General features: G+C 37.5%; 1 protein-coding gene across 7 annotated transcripts in view; it reads left to right on the forward strand.

The window, feature by feature from the left end:
• Positions 1-16,131, forward strand: part of MAP3K13 (mitogen-activated protein kinase kinase kinase 13) — a 205,527-nt gene that overhangs the window by 150,359 nt on the left and 39,037 nt on the right. For all 7 annotated transcript variants that reach the window (XM_004473731.4, XM_023583201.3, XM_058295490.1 and 4 more), the window contains 3 exons: positions 1,768-2,327; positions 11,322-11,505; positions 15,722-15,913. In XM_004473731.4, the coding sequence (XP_004473788.1) occupies positions 1,853-2,327; positions 11,322-11,505; positions 15,722-15,913 (851 nt within the window). In that variant the 5' untranslated portion in view covers positions 1,768-1,852. The remainder of the gene's footprint in view (positions 1-1,767; positions 2,328-11,321; positions 11,506-15,721; positions 15,914-16,131) is intronic.

Below are 16,131 nucleotides of genomic sequence, written 5' to 3' on the forward strand. Positions count from 1 at the left end.
AAAAAAATGTTTATATTGTATATATTGTTCTAGCCTACTTTTTTTTTTAAAGATTTATTTTTATTTATTTTTCTCCCCTTCCTCCCCCTGCCCCCACCCCCGCCCCCGCCCCGTTGTCTGTTCTCTGTGTCTATTTGTTGCATCGTCTTCTTTGTCCACTTCTGTTGTTGTCAGCAGCACGGGAATCTTTGTTTCTTTTTGTTGCGTCATCTTGTTGTGTCAGCTCTCTGTGTGGGCGGTGCCATTGTTAGGCAGGCTGCACTTTCTTTCTCCTTATGGGGCGCACTCCTTGTGCATTGGGCTCCCCTATGTGGGGGACACCCCTGCGTGGCCCGGCACTCCTTGCGCGCATCAGCACTGCGCATGGGCCAGCTCCACACGGGTCAAGGAGGCCCGGGATTTGAACTGCAGACCTCCCATGTGGTAGACGGACGCCCTAACCACTGGGTCAAGTCCGCTTCCCCTAGTCTACTTTTTAAAAGTATATTTTCTTTTTAAATAATTTCAAGTTTATAGGTCAGTTGCAAAAATAATACAAAACCTACACAGAGAACTCCAACAAACCATCCACCTAGATTCACCAACTTTTTTTTTTAAGATTTATTTCTTTCCCCTCCCCCCCCAGTTGTCTGCTCTCTGTGTCCATTTGCTGTGTGTACTTCTGTGTCTGCTTTTATTCTTGTCAGCGGCACCAGGAATCTGTGTCTCTTTTTGTTGTGTCATCTTGCTGCGTCAGCCCTCCATGTGTGCCATGCCACTCCTGGGCAGGCTGAACTTTCTTTTGTGCTGGACAGCTCTCCTTACGGGGCGCACTCCTTGCACGTGGGGCTCCCCTATGCGAGGACGCCCCTGCGTGGCAGGGCACTCCTTGCGCACATCAGCACTGCGTGTGGGCCAGCTCCACACGGGTCAAGGAGGCCCAGGGTTTAAACTGTAGCCCTCCCATGTCCACCAACTTTTAACATACCACATTTGCCATATCTTTCTACCTATCTATCCATCTGTCTATACATCTACCATCTGATTGTGTATCTATTTATCTATTTTCTAAACATTTAAGAGTAGGTTATATCCATTATGCTCCCTGAACACTTAATACTTCGTGCACATTTCCTAAGGACTAAGATATTCACTTATGTAACTGCCTTAAGTACAGTTGACAAGTTAAAACAATATAACATCGATATAATGCTTAGACTATATTCCAGTGTTTTTTTTTTCATATGGGGCATTTTCTCTTTTATTATCAGATCAGTTGCAGGATCATGGATTACATTTGATTGTCTTGCCTCTTTTGTTGCTCTCTTTTTTAAGTTGTGGAAACATACATATATACAACATAAATTCAACCATCTTAACTACTCCTAAGCATACCATTCAGTGGGATTAATTACATTTACAGTGTTGCAGTACCCTCATCACCATTCATTACCAGAACTTTCCCATCATCCCCAAATAGAAGCCCTATACCTATTATGCATTAACTCCCCAACCCTTTCCCACCCCACTCCCTGCCTCTGGTAACCTCTACTCTTTTTATGTCTAACCTGGTTTTTGTATTAACATGTCATTAATATTTTCTTACGTTAGTAAATACTCTTCTACAACATGATTTTTAATTGCTCCACAGTATTTCATCATGTGGATATACACCACAGTTTAACCAATCCCCCATTGTTTTGATGTTTTTATTATTATAAACAGTAGTGAAATCATGTAGATGACTAAAGAAAGGGTAATCTCATGTCGCTCTTCTGTTTTTCCAAGGTTTGGGAGCTCTCTCTTGCATCTGAACTCTGTTCTATTAATCCTCTGAGTGTCATCTCAGGACCTTGGACACACTCATGGCACAATGGCCAACCCTCAGGAGCACCTGAGCTGCTCCTCTTCTCCACACTTACCTTTGAGTGAAAACAAAACCATCAGTGGCCTGCAAGATGAACACGCGTCTATGGGGAACCACCCTTCACCCAAGCTCCTTGAGGACCTGCAGGAAAAGGGGGTGGTTCGAACAGAGCTAATAGAGAGCATGAACAGCCCCGTCACCACAACAGTGTTGACAAGTGTAAGCGAGGATTCCAGGGACCAGTTTGAGAACAGCGTTCTACAGCTAAGGGAACAAGATGAGGCAGAGATGGTTGTATCTCAGGGGAACAGCAACACTGTGGATGGAGAGAGCCCAAGTGGAACCGAAGACATCAAGATTCAGTTCAGCAGGTCGGGCAGTGGCACTGGTGGATTCCTTGAAGGACTATTCGGATGCTTAAGGCCTGTATGGAATATCATTGGAAAGGCATATTCCACAGATTACAAATTACAACAGCAAGGTAAGCTAGAATGGACCTGGAAGATATTTCCTATGTAAACCCCTACCACTACCTCCACCACCATTCCCTGGGTAACCTCTGAACTGTGGGTAAAGAACTAGTACCAGATGAATACCCCACTTCAATTTCCAGGAGATTTACAATTGTTGGGTCTTTTTTGGCAGAAGGCCATCTTTTGTGGTTGTCCAGTCCAGTGGTATCCAAAGTAGATTACTTATAATTATAATCCATGGGGATAGAGGAAGAAAATATTAGAATGTCTATTTTATCTCCTTTAAAATTTCTAATTTTATGCATATTTTAAGGTATACTTGATGTTTTAATATAGTTGCACAGATATGTCATTTATAAATAAATCACATAGTGAATACATATTCAAAAAAATTTTTTGTTAGTTTATACAATAAAAGGACTGATGGCCACCACACTAATTCAAAATCAGACAGAAAAAAAATTTAAAAATTAAAAAAATTTTTTAATTAAAAATTTTTAAAAGATTAAAAAAAAAAAAAATCAGACAGAAGCCACATGGTACTGCCCCTGAAGCTTGCGGGCCTGTCTTACGTTGTGGTGAAAAGGAATTATTTTCTTACAGTCAAATCAGGGAAAGTCCACATTTTGAAAAAAGAACAAAATATCTAACCAATCTTGAGAAGTGCTGTATTAGATTATTATTTCAAGATTCCACACACAGCTGTCTTAAAAGTAATTTTCTTAACTTCCATTATTGTGTAACACAGATATTCATGTATTCAAATTCAAGTGTTAAACTTTTGAAATAAAGAGAATTCATGGCTCTAGTGTTATAAACTCATTTATGGTCTTTAAAAGAACATTTCTGACAACAAAAGTAATAGGTGTAGAAAATTTAGAAAATACAGGTAAGTTACCCCCATCAAATTAAAATAATTTGTGATCCCCAACTTCCTGAGAATAACCACAATTAATGCTTTTGATATATATTATTTTAGTCTATTTTTGTATATGTGTATGTATTTTTTTAAAATGGAGTCATACTGTTTTGTAACATTTTCCACTTAATATTGTGAACATCCCCATATCATTAAATGTATTTCCTTATCATTTTTAATGACTGCGTAATATTTAATTTTGCAAACATGCCACTATTTGTTTAAGCTCACCTCTATTACTCAGCACTTAGTTTGCCATTTTTAGTGATTATAAACCATACTGCAACGAACATCTATCTATTACTTTATTTTTGAACAACTCTTTGAGGATAAATTCCCAGAAGTGGAATGGTTGGGTTCAAAGGGTTTGTCATTTTAAAACTTTATAGCTTTATATAAATGATTCTGGTTTTATGAGTTCTCTTATTAAGAAATTCTAGAAGGAAACATTATGGAGCAGAAGTGAGATTCTGTTTTATTTTATAACTGAATTTTGGACTTTGTGACCCACCCTTAGAAGCCTGTTCATTTGTTTAGTCAATACTGTTGACAGCTTTTCTATAGCAGCCATTTGACATCAGTCACCACTGGCCACTTTACCCATGCATTCTATTTTTCCTGCTTCTGAAATACTTTCTCTTAAGCCAAAATACCAACCTCTCCCTCCAAACCTCCCTTCCCCTTAAATTGTGGTTGATAAATATGTCAATTCCAGGTGTACTTTGCAGGATTTGTCAACCACAGCATCTGTTCCTGGTGCGTATGTGTGTGCATGTATCTGTCAGTCTTTCTCTTTCGTTCATAAATACCCCCATGCTCTACACATTCTACTCCCTTTTCTCCTCCATGATCTCAAAATTTCAAGAAGATGTTCCTTATACACCAAGGATGGAGATTCCTATATTAAGCAAATATTGTTACTTAAAAATTATAAATTAATATAAGCACAGTAAAAAATAAAAATCACTTGTCATCCATAATAGAGAGATAATGTCTCTTAATTTATTATTTTTTAAAACCTCCCTTTCTCTGCTTAGATACAAATCTTACTAATATTTGCTTATATGAAAAACTACATTTGGTTTCTAGGATCTTTACTTATGAAACTTTCCAGCCTGAAGTAATTTGAAGGTTTCAGTATCCAAAATGCATCATTGAGGTTCAAACTCACAGAGATGCAACAGACACACCTGTGTGTCTGTTAAAAGCAACCTTTTAAAATTTTTTATTTTTTTGCAAACTTGTATTTGATTTGTCTTCCAGTTGGTTATGTGACTTTCAGAAAGACTTATTTCATGAATAAATAAGAAACAGGTCTGGTCAGCTTAAGATTCTTAAAAGGGCACAGCAGCTGCTCAACTCCTCAGCAGATGACAGGATATCCGACTTTGGGTTGTTGTTGCTGTACGCCATAAATGAGATTTGCTAGCCAAAATCTGAACGTAGTGTTTTCCTTGTTGGCTCTGGCATCAGGGAGCTAATCTTTAATCCTAGATTGAAGTCAACCAAAGGATAGCACATATGACAGATGTGTCCCTGCATTTGGTACTTCTGAAGAAATTTCACTAGATTTTAAAAAATTTTTAATCATGTCTTCATCTCCCTTTCAGCATGTTGGTAGTAAAGCCCATGTAAGGCAGTATGCTTAATTGAAATCTTTTATTACCAAATAGTTTCCATTCTCAAAGTAAGTATTATCACAGATACATCTGGATAAACAAAGGGGAACAACTGCCTTAAAGTGGGTAGGCCTGGGGCTTTTTTTCAGCCCTAGGGATCATGGTGGACACTGGAATATAGGTAGTAGTCGTAGTGATGAATCAGAGAGAAGATAAAACTGGGGGATAGTACTAGTGGGACAGGTACAAAAGCAGCAAAATGTCTGGGACTGACCCTGGAGAGAGCATAGGCAGTTCTCTGTTATTGTAGGGTTAGTTGTCTTACTTTTCAATTTGGCCCCTAATTTTGCACAACTCTATTGCTGACTTTTCTTCTTTTCTGCCATTTTCCTGCTCCTTGGCTCCTTACTAGATATTGACAGGGGCATTGAAAAGAAAGGATTCTTTATTGTAAATATTGTTTTGAAATCGCTAAATAGGAATATAGAAAAAATTCATTTACATCCATCTTCATACCATACACCAAATTAAACTCCAGATGGATGTAAAAGTTCACTTTTAAAATCAACTATATATAACTCTTATTAGATAGGCAGTGGAAGAAATTACAAAAGAAATGACAGATAACTGTAAAATTCTTTGTTAAAAAATAATGAAATTATAAGAAAAGGGTTTATAAAACTACTCTCTTCATTTATGTCAGCAAAAGAGAGAGAAAACTCTTTAAGCCCTTTCAAGTTTATGAGAACTGCAAGATACCAGTAGATAAATGAACAAAAGGTCTTAATTCACACAAAGCAGATGTGAGTATTAAACAAATGTGGAGAAAATATTCTAAATCACTGGCAGTTAAAGTAGTACAAACTTAAAACAGTAAAATATTCTTTTATACTTATTTTTTTAAAAAATCAATAATTCTCACCGCTGGCAAAGTTGTGGTGAAATTGACATGGTCATATATTGCTGACAATAAAAACTAGAAAAATCCTTTTCAATAGTGTAGCAGTTTGATATAGTTATGAATTCCAAAAGTAGATACTGGGTTATGTTTGTAAACTGGTCTGTACCTGGGCATGATTGAATTATGATTAGGGCTTTGATTGGGCCATTTCGGTAGGGTGTTGAGTCCCCACCCCTTGGTGGGTGGGGCCTCACAGATAAAAGACATGGCAAAGGACAGAGTTGGAGGGCTTTTTTTTTTACTTTTTAAAAATTAATTTATTTTTTAATGTTCATTAAAAAAATACGAGGTCCCCATATACCCCTCACCCCCCTCACCCCACTCCTCCCATAACAACAACCTCCTCCATTAACATGAGACATTCATTGCACTTGGTGAATACATCTCCGAGCACTGCTGCACCACATGGTCAATGGTCCACATTATAGTTTACACACTCCCCCAGTCTACCCAGTGGACCATGGGAGGACGTACAATGTCCAGTAACTGTCCCTGCAGTACCACCCAGGACAACTTCAAGTCCTGAAAATGCCCCCACATCACATCTCTTCTTCCCTCTCCCCACCCTCAGCAGCTACCATGGCCACTTCCTCCATCTCAATGCTACATTTACTTCCATTACTAATCACATTAGTTCCAGAAGTCCAGTATCAGTAAGTCCACTCTAATCCATACTCTATTCCTCCATTCTGTGGACCCTGAGATGGTTATATCTGCTCCACCTTTGTATCAAGAGGGTGCTTAGATTCCACTTGGATGGTGGATGCAATTCTCCTGTTTGCAGTTGTAGGCACTCTGGCTTCCTGGTGTGGTGATTGACCTTTTTCACCTCCCTGTTAGCTGGCTGGGGTTAAGTCCAATAAACCAGAGGGTAGGAGTTGCAAGTCTTTTGAGGCTCAGGGCCTGGCTATCACATGGACAGTCCAGAAATTCAGGTCCCCTGAGTATACACTAAACCCCATCGCCAACCACAGGTCCAATAAAAGTGGCAGGAGAGGCTTGTGAACAAATATCACATCTGAGTCCAATTCCATCACACTTAGGGACACAAACTCCAAAGTAGGACCAACTGACATAGCACTGAACTCCATCTGGCATGACCATAGAACCTGTGGGTCTCTGTATCCCTCAGAAGAACCAATACCTGGGGTTGTATCTACTTTGACTGTCTCTGGGACTCTGCTGAGGTGTGTGTAAGGGTGACCCCTCTAATGACCTCCCAGCTCTTTTTTGGAGACTCATGGCCATATAAACTCATTTGTCCTTTCCATTTCCCCCTTTCATTCAAAGTCAAAAAGCATTTTTAACTCCTGATATTACATGTAGGCTGAGATATTCTGCTGGTCTGAGTTGACCCTTTTATTCAAGGTCATTCTCCAGCCACATCATCAGCTGATACCTCGTAGTAATCCATTGGTGCCAGGGAGGCTCATCCCTGGGAGTCACGTCCCACGCTGGGGGGAAGGCAGTGCATTTACATGCTGAGTTTCGCTACGAGACTGGCCCTATTTGAGCAACATGGAGGCTCTCAGGAGGTAACTCTTAGGCACCCTGCAACTCTAGACCTAGTTCTTATTTCAGGCCCATAGGCCCACAGGCTCACAGGCATAGTTATTAGCATCAAGGGCTCATTGTTAGACCATCCTTCCTTATTGGCCTTAGCCATTACACTCGGAGGATTGTTGTTATTCCATTAGAGAATGCGACAGAGCTCCCTTGGACAGGAACTCAGCACTCCCCCAGCCATCGTTCCCAACTGTAACCACTATGAAAATATCCAAACATTTTTGTGCACCCTGCACATATGCCCTGGAGAACTCCCTCCCAACCATGCACCCCCCACCAATAACACCCCACACCAGTATTCCTCCCCTGCCACCATTGAACCCCTCTGTGGTCCAAAACCTCCCTCGAAAATGAAGCCCAATATATTGACAGGTTCCATTAATAGTAAAATGGAATATAGTGATGGGTTTAGAGGTTAAACATAGAATACATACTAATTTAGAAAAATTAAAGGAAAAATAAAATGGGGTATCAAAAAATTTAAAAATGAAAAAGATTTGTTCTTGATGTTTTGCCTTCTATCACTGCAGTAAGTGTTGCCCTGTATGCACATTGGCAAGGCAACTTCTTCCATCTCTTCCTCAGTGTCTACATCCTTTTTTTTCTTTTTTTTTCCTAATTATTAAGCTTGTCTTCACAAAAGTTTTAGACCACAGTAATTCATGTATACAATATACAGTACTTCCACATATTCAACATCAGACACTTTGTCCCTTCCTTAGCAATAACCTTTTTACATGTTCATACTATGTTTACTGCAACTGATGTACAGATATTGAGACAATAGCTTTCAAACGAGGTTACACTTGGGTTTACATTGTGGTTTATATTTTAGACTGTACAGTTTTCTAAATTTTTAGTTATCTTATGTTGTACATTATGATTTACATTTTAGACTATAGGCCCCTATACATTTTTGGTGTCATTTTGGAGGGCTTTTAATGTTGGAATTTTGATGTTGGAGTTTGATGCTGAAGTCTTAAGCTAGAGCCCTGGGATGTAAGCACACAAAGGGAAGAGAAGCAAGCCTCAGGAAGAGAAGAACCCTAAGTCCAAAAAAAAGCAAGACCTGGGAAGAGAGAAACCCAGGAAGCCTGCCCATTGACATACGTTGGTAGCCTCTTGATCAAACATGTGGAAATAGCCTTCAGTGAGGGAAGTGACCTATGCTTTATGGCCTGGTAACTGTAAGCTCCTACACCAAATAAATACCCCTTATAAAAGCCAACAGGCTTCTAGTATTTTGCATCAGACCCCTTTGGCTGACTAATACAGATAGCAATTTGGAATGTGTACCAAGAGCCAGGAAACTGTAACCTATGGATTGAGTCTAAGGAAATAATACCAAAAAAGGAAAGAAAAAAGTTTTGAATTTAAATTAGCAAAACAAAAAGATGTAAACACTTTAAAAGTACACAAAGTAAACAATAAAACTTGCAATGGAAACTGTAAACATTTGGACAATATATAATACCTGAAAAAAATAGAAAAATTATACATCATATGCAATTTTTGCATAACTGTAAACATACAAAAACCAGAAGAGAAGATGAAAAGTGAATATGGCATGGGATAACAGATAAAAATATGTATTTTCTGATTTTTCTAATATCTTCTAATGTTTCTAATAATGGCAAATATAGATTGAGTAAAGAGCAAATAAAAGACAACCAAAGATTGGTCTAATTTTAGTAGTTATTAAAAATATTATAATTCAGGCTTTTATAAAGTTATTCAAAGAAATATTGCCTAGTTATATTCTTGCCCCAGAATCTAGTAATAGTACTTTATTCAATCTCCAGAATGCCCAAAATGACAGTTTTTAATGACTTGGGTTCTTCACTGGATCCCTAATGAGTAAAATTCTTGTTTAGAATACCATCAAAATCTGCATACTATGGGTACTGCATGAGTAAGTCTGTGGGGGTGAAAGTGAGATTGTATGCACTTAATACTTGTCAGTCATGGAAGCCCTCAAGATCTTAAAAGTAGTCCAACTGAGACTTGCTGTTTCCTGCCAATTTTTACTTGGTTTAGTTAGTTCCTTTGATGATATAGTATTTGTGAGTTGTTTGTATTTTAGAGAGATTTGCATTAATATAGCATCCATTCAATTTCAATAGCACAGAAACCTTTAATATTGCTTATGTCAGGAGAATGGGATGAATGCCCATGCTACAAACCACCCTCATTATAATTGCTTATGTTTTTGTTTTGCTCTACGTAGTGTATGTATATATACAGATTTTATTTATTTATTTATTGAGGTACCAGGCCAGGGATTGAACCCAAGACCTCTTATGTGGGAAGCTGGTGCTCAACCACTGAGCCACATTGGCTCCCCTGAGTTGGTTTTTTGTTTTTACTTGTTTTGGATTTTTGGGTTTTGGTTTTTTTTTAATTTTTAGGAGGCACCGGGGACTGAACTCAGAACCTCCCATGTGGGAAGCAGGCGCTCTCATGGCCTGAGCCAAAATATTCCCTGCAGGGTTATTTTGAAAGTTATGTTTTAACCATGGTAATAAGAAACCATATTTTATTAAGAATCTATAGAATGTCTTTTCCCTTAAAGTAGAGAACTAGAAAAAAGGGAAATTCACTTTCTTCTAGATAACTGTCAAACTCTTCCTGCTCTTGCTTCACTATTGTAGTGGGTAGTGAGCTGATTTGCTTACAAGACCAGAATATCTTCAAAGCTAACACAATACCTTGTTCAGTGTTCTGCAAACAGTGGCCTTTTAATAATCAGTGGACTGACAAGACTCTCTCATAACCTTTAACATTGTTATCATCTTTCTCCTTACTTCATGGAGCTCTTAGTTCTTTGATGTATGTTTCTTACCTGTGATAATGCACTGGTTAAAAGAGGGCCAAGGACAAGGATCAATGCATTACAGTCTCCTTTTTAAGCTTCACAAGATGAAAGCACATATTGAATTTTTGAAGTGCTTCATTTAAAATAGCATCTTCTTCATTATAAAAGAATTAGAGGCTTATGGTTAAAAAAAAAACAATAATGCCAAAAAGGGTGAAGAACACAGTATGACTCACCAATAATGCTACCATTTAGAAATGACCCTGCTAACTTTTTGGTAAAAAATAATAATAAATAAATTTTTCTAAGAAATTATGTTTCTACTTGAAGAGAGAAAAGATTGCAGCTATATGGGTAAATATATCGTGACTAATGGTCCTCCTGATTACTTCATGTGAGGCAGTGTGGTATAGTGGAGAAATCACTGTCCTTGGAGTCAGCTACATCTGGGGTTCTAGGCCCAGTTCCACCACTTAATAGATATATAACCTTGGATAAGTTACTTAACTACCCTATGTCTTAGTTTTCCCATCTTTGAATAATCATCCAAAGGCCAGACTTGTAGAGTTATTGTAAGGATTAAACACATGATATATGTAAAGCACTATTTTAGTGTCTGGCATATAGTAAGTACTCAGTAAAAGTTAAATACTAGTATGCTTAATAGGTTCTTAGGAAAGTATCATTGAGGATTCATTCAGCAAGAATTCACTGAGCATCTGCACTAGAAATCCAAAGAGGAATAAAACAAAACCTATAATTGGTGATGGGGTAGGAGTAGTGGGGACAGATAGGTGAATTGACTGAAAGCATAAGCTTTGAATTGAGAAGGTGGGGCCGAGGGAGTGTCAGGATGGGCTTTGTTTGTAGCACAGCCTATCTCTGCTCTTTTTATTTAGGTGGTTGGAACTTGATACAAAGTAATATATATGAATATCTGATCTAAAGTTAATATCAAAGCCCATAGAAAGGTTTTATCTTTCGATGAGTTACCAGGTGTCAGTCAGAGGGTACAGGTCATTCTGAATGATGCTGAAGTTGGAAACTTTGGGGTGGCCTCGTAGAATGATTCCTGAGCAAATTCCAAGACTTGTCAAGCTCGTTTCTTGCTTGTGTACCTAGATACTTGGGAAGTACCGTTTGAGGAGATCTCAGAGCTACAGTGGCTGGGTAGTGGAGCCCAAGGAGCTGTCTTCTTGGGCAAGTTCCGAGCGGAGGAGGTGGCCATCAAGAAAGTGAGAGAACAGAATGAGACGGATATCAAGCATTTGAGGAAGTTGAAGCATCCTAACATCATCGCTTTCAAGTAGGTCAAGGCTTTTTTTTTTTTTTTTTTTTTTAAGGAAGAGAGACACTTTCTTTCCCCCAATATACACATGCAAGTTCCTATTTTCAATGACATGTCAAGAATACACTATAGACTTAGAACTACGCTAGGTGCTTTGGGAGGTGCAGATTAAATTTGAGTTATATCCTTAAGGGATTTTATACCTGATAGTTCTTTTTGCCAGAGAATGCACTGCATAGAAGGGATTCAACTAGGGATGGGAAGAAAGAAGCAGATTCCACCAACCTGTCAGAGCTGCCGTATCAGCCTCATTCAGTGGGATGACAGAGGTGACTTCCAGATAACCTGAACATACTACACTCCAGTGTATTAGATATATGTTTTTATTAGTTTCTCTTAACTTTCCTTCTTAAATATGAACTTTAGTAATAAGTACCTTCATAATATTTTTCCCAACCTCAAGTTTTGCTAGTTACCTTTTCAGGTAATGTTAAACACTCAGCTTTTTAAAATCTAGTGATAGTAGAGTTATTGATGATAGTAAGTTATATTCATTTCACAAAGTGGTTGTTTTCAAGAGTATACAAACGTATCTCCCTACTATTAAACCATTACTTTCATATTGGCTGGGATGCTTAGGAGAAGAGGGAAAGCCATACGTAAATTTGAGGAAATTCACCAGACATGGAAGTGCAGAGCTCCAAATACTTGCCATATCTTCCTCCCAAACCTTTCCCTCAACTTTCCTCCCTTGCCAGCCTTTGAATTTTGTGCTACTCTCGAACAAGTGAGTGGTGATTAGCTTTAGAGGATGATTAGGTAGGATAAGTTGAAGAACAGGAAATGTAGTCTTGAGGTGAGATGAAAGTTTAGAAATTGGAGTGTTTTAGTATATCTGATATATACTTTTCATTCCTGGAAAATAGAATGACCAATGAAGCTACAGCTAAAAATGGAATAACTTACAAATTCCCCTTCCCTACTCTAGGAATAACTTCTCCCAGGTCAAAGAATGACCCTTCCTTGATAAAACTCGTTACAATGCTGAAAATGGCATATGCTAATTCCTAATTGGAACCACATCTCAAGAACAAGGAATAGAAATCTTGGGTATGGGTTTTATAGGATAAGTTTAAATGAGTATTGAGTATTGAAGTTGAGTTTGATTCCCGAACAAGACCCCTTATGAAAAGGGAAAGAGGTGAAAAAAAGAAGAGAAGGCTTCAGCTGGGATCCTAACAGAGTGAATGAAGGACTTGAATCCATTTCATCATGGAAGGGATAACCCTGCAGAACATCAATTGTTGTGATTCTATCATTGGTTACCCTCCTAGGGTAAGGAGCATGCGAGACTAAAACAAAATGCTATAAAGACCTATGATAATCTTTCCAAAGATGATAAGTCTCAAAAGATAGTAACATAAAAGAAAAAAGGAAAAAAAAAAGACAGTGGGAGGATTATTTTTAAGCTGACAGAGACCCATTTCTTTCCTTCATTTTATTAATACTTCACTGAGGGTATCATTGCTTTCAATATGCTACACCCTCCTAATTGGAAGGAAAGACCAGGAACTTGTAAATTTAGATCCCTGGATGTTGGGTTTAAGACATAGAATTATTCTGTAGATAACTATAGCTTTTTTTGGCCTCCTGAAATGAACTGAGGTTTGTGTCCCAGTTAAGAAGGCTTTCCAGCAGGATAACCTGGATACCTGAAGGTAGAAATGTATCCTAAAAGAATGGGGCTGTGAGAAGCTTTATTTTTCCTTCTTCTCTTTTGCTTCTTCCTTTTCTCTCCCAGATTGTCTTTTACCTCAGTCTTCTGACCCTCTTACCTACATAAACAGCTTTCTACATTTTGGATGGATATTACCTGCTAGTGGCCAATCCTTTGAGCTGAAGATGCTTGAATCGTCTTTACCTCTACATGGAAACAACAATGAGTCTATGTCCCTGGTCAATTACGCCATGCTCTTGGGGCATTGTGTAGTGTTCCATTTGCAGCCATCTGTACCATGTGTTGCTTGGCTGATGAACCACATTCAAGACCATCTGGAAGATAGAAGGGCATGCTTAGATTTTAGTACCTCTCTCTAGATACTAATTTTCTGCTTAAAACTTCTTTTCAACTTAGTAAAACCATATGCAGAAGGGGAAGTGCAAGATAAGAATACTATATTCTTTTCTCTCCCAATTTTTTTTTCAAAAAATCTTTTAAGAAAACCAAACCTGACTGTTCCTAATGGAATTCAGTGTCAAGGGGGAAGAAAAGGTAGCAATTAAAAGTGATTATAGAGTTGTTATTTATAGCTACTAAGAAGCGCTGTGCTGATGGTATGATTGCTTCTCATTCGTCAGTCAAGAGAGATAAAAATTGCATTAATATATCACTCTTAGACCCTTTCTGTCTATGTTTGTGTGAAAAGTTAAAGCATAGTTGAACAAGATACTGAGCACCTTCAAGCAAATATTTATTTTTATATTCTTAAACATATTTCAGTATTCCTGCCTTATTCCTTATTTATCTATAATGAAAATTAAATTATCTATTTATATTTGCTGTGTAGTAGTGCCCCAATGAACTTTTCTAAAAGTTAAATAACAGAAATTTGGAAAAAGTTTCATTAAAAATCATGAAGAGAATTCTGGGTATTTTAGAAAATGATGGGTGAGTAATAGGAATAGCTTTGCGACATGTGACAGGCACATCAAGGCAGGGAAAAAGCAGACTAATTATACTTCTTCATAACCTGCTATTATTAAAAGATCTTTACATGATCCAGTACCTAAAGCCATGGACTCTAAATTATTTCATCACATACAGCAGCCTAAGAGATAGGATATGATTGATAACTGGTCCAGGACTTTGACGGGTATCTTATTGATAGAAAACTCTCTGAGAAGTTTCAAAGGAAAACATATGTACCTTTAAGAGATGGGCCACAGAAAATTACATATGGTCATTTTTCTTCTTTTCTCTCACCCTCAACAAAACTGTAAACTAGAGTTAATATGATTGTTCTGACTTTTATGAGATAAGTGTTAAAAAAGGAATCCCCAAAGTACTTATCTATACAGAAGTTAAAAAGTTAAAGGGGAGGCAGTGTATTGAAGTGAGTGGAATGAGCATGGGCTTTGAAGTTAGATTGGATTTGATTCCCAGATCTGCCACGTATTCGTTGTATGTTCTAAGACAAGTCACTTTCCCTTTCTGACTCTTATCTATGAAAATGGAAAAGGAAATATTGACCTTACAATATTTGGAGGAGGGAGCATGGTTTAATAAGACAATTAAGTAAGCATGCAGACATGCCTGATAAATAGCAGATGTCCTTATGTCAGTATCCTTCCTCCTGCCCCCTGCCTCTCTGTATGTTTTCATGGAGGCTTTTATCAGCAAAGAACCTATAAAGTGAAGTTACGAAATAATTGCCAAGAACTTGCTGTGAATTTCTATGCCTTGGGTTAGAGAGAAAAAAACTTGAGGACCTCTCCCTTCAAAGATCCTATTATCTATATGGAGAGAAAAAAAATGAATATACAAAACTAATGACTGCTATGTATCATAGGAATTTAGAGAAAAGAAAAAGAGATCTGGATTAATCAGGAACGGCTTCATGGAGGAGGTAGGGACTGATGGAAATATAATCTGCATAGATGTATAATACATTGTGTAACACTATTTTTATCTTATACAGAAAAGATTTTCAAAGACTCTACAATATAGAACATTGGCTCATTTTTCCCTCAGTGTAGTTAATTTTAATTTGAGTAATTTGAAATTCTCCAAACAATAAAAATAACATTTTTGTTTGAATTTTCTCTTTCTGTACACCATATACAGAGCACTCTAAATTTAAAAGGACTATATTTTAATTATTTTTGAGGATCTAAAACAACATAATACCCAGCCTACATAAACTTCAGGAAAGAGTGTCCTTGTACCTGAATGGAATGGTTCCACAGAAAAAGCATGGATACAGTACAGCATATGGCTATCCAGATTGAACAGAACAAATTAAATTTTTCTATATGCATAATACAGAAACCTGCAGGCTAGAGGAATTTTAATGCTCATTTAAGAATCAGGAAAGATTATCTAAATGCATTTCAAATATAATTTGGGTACAGAATTGATCTTTATTAAATGTATTAAATAGCCTTAAAATATAAACATATATATATCTTTATAAATATGTATATATTTATATACATGTTTGTGTTTTCTTGGAAGGGGTGTTTGTACCCAGGCCCCTTGTTACTGTATCATCATGGAATACTGTGCACATGGACAACTCTATGAGGTTTTGCGTGCTGGCAGGAAGATCACGCCTCGCCTGCTGGTAGACTGGTCCACAGGAATTGCAAGTGGAATGAATTATTTGCACCTCCATAAAATTATTCATCGTGATCTCAAGTCACCTAAGTGAGTCGTGGGCTAATTCTACATTTAATTTGTTTTATTATCTTGAAATAAGGAATTTTATCAACCATAGTTGAAGTGTTCAGACATCTTTCAGTTCAGGTAATCAGCACCATGGGTATTTGTGTGTCTTTTGGATTATTACTGACCTACTTCTTTACTTATATGGCAGATGTGTCCAGAAACCTGATACTAGTTGTTCCTTTTTCTTGCTTTTAAAT

This window comes from Dasypus novemcinctus, chromosome 4 (genome assembly GCF_030445035.2).
Source record: "Dasypus novemcinctus isolate mDasNov1 chromosome 4, mDasNov1.1.hap2, whole genome shotgun sequence".
Classification (NCBI taxonomy): Eukaryota; Metazoa; Chordata; class Mammalia; order Cingulata; family Dasypodidae; genus Dasypus; species Dasypus novemcinctus.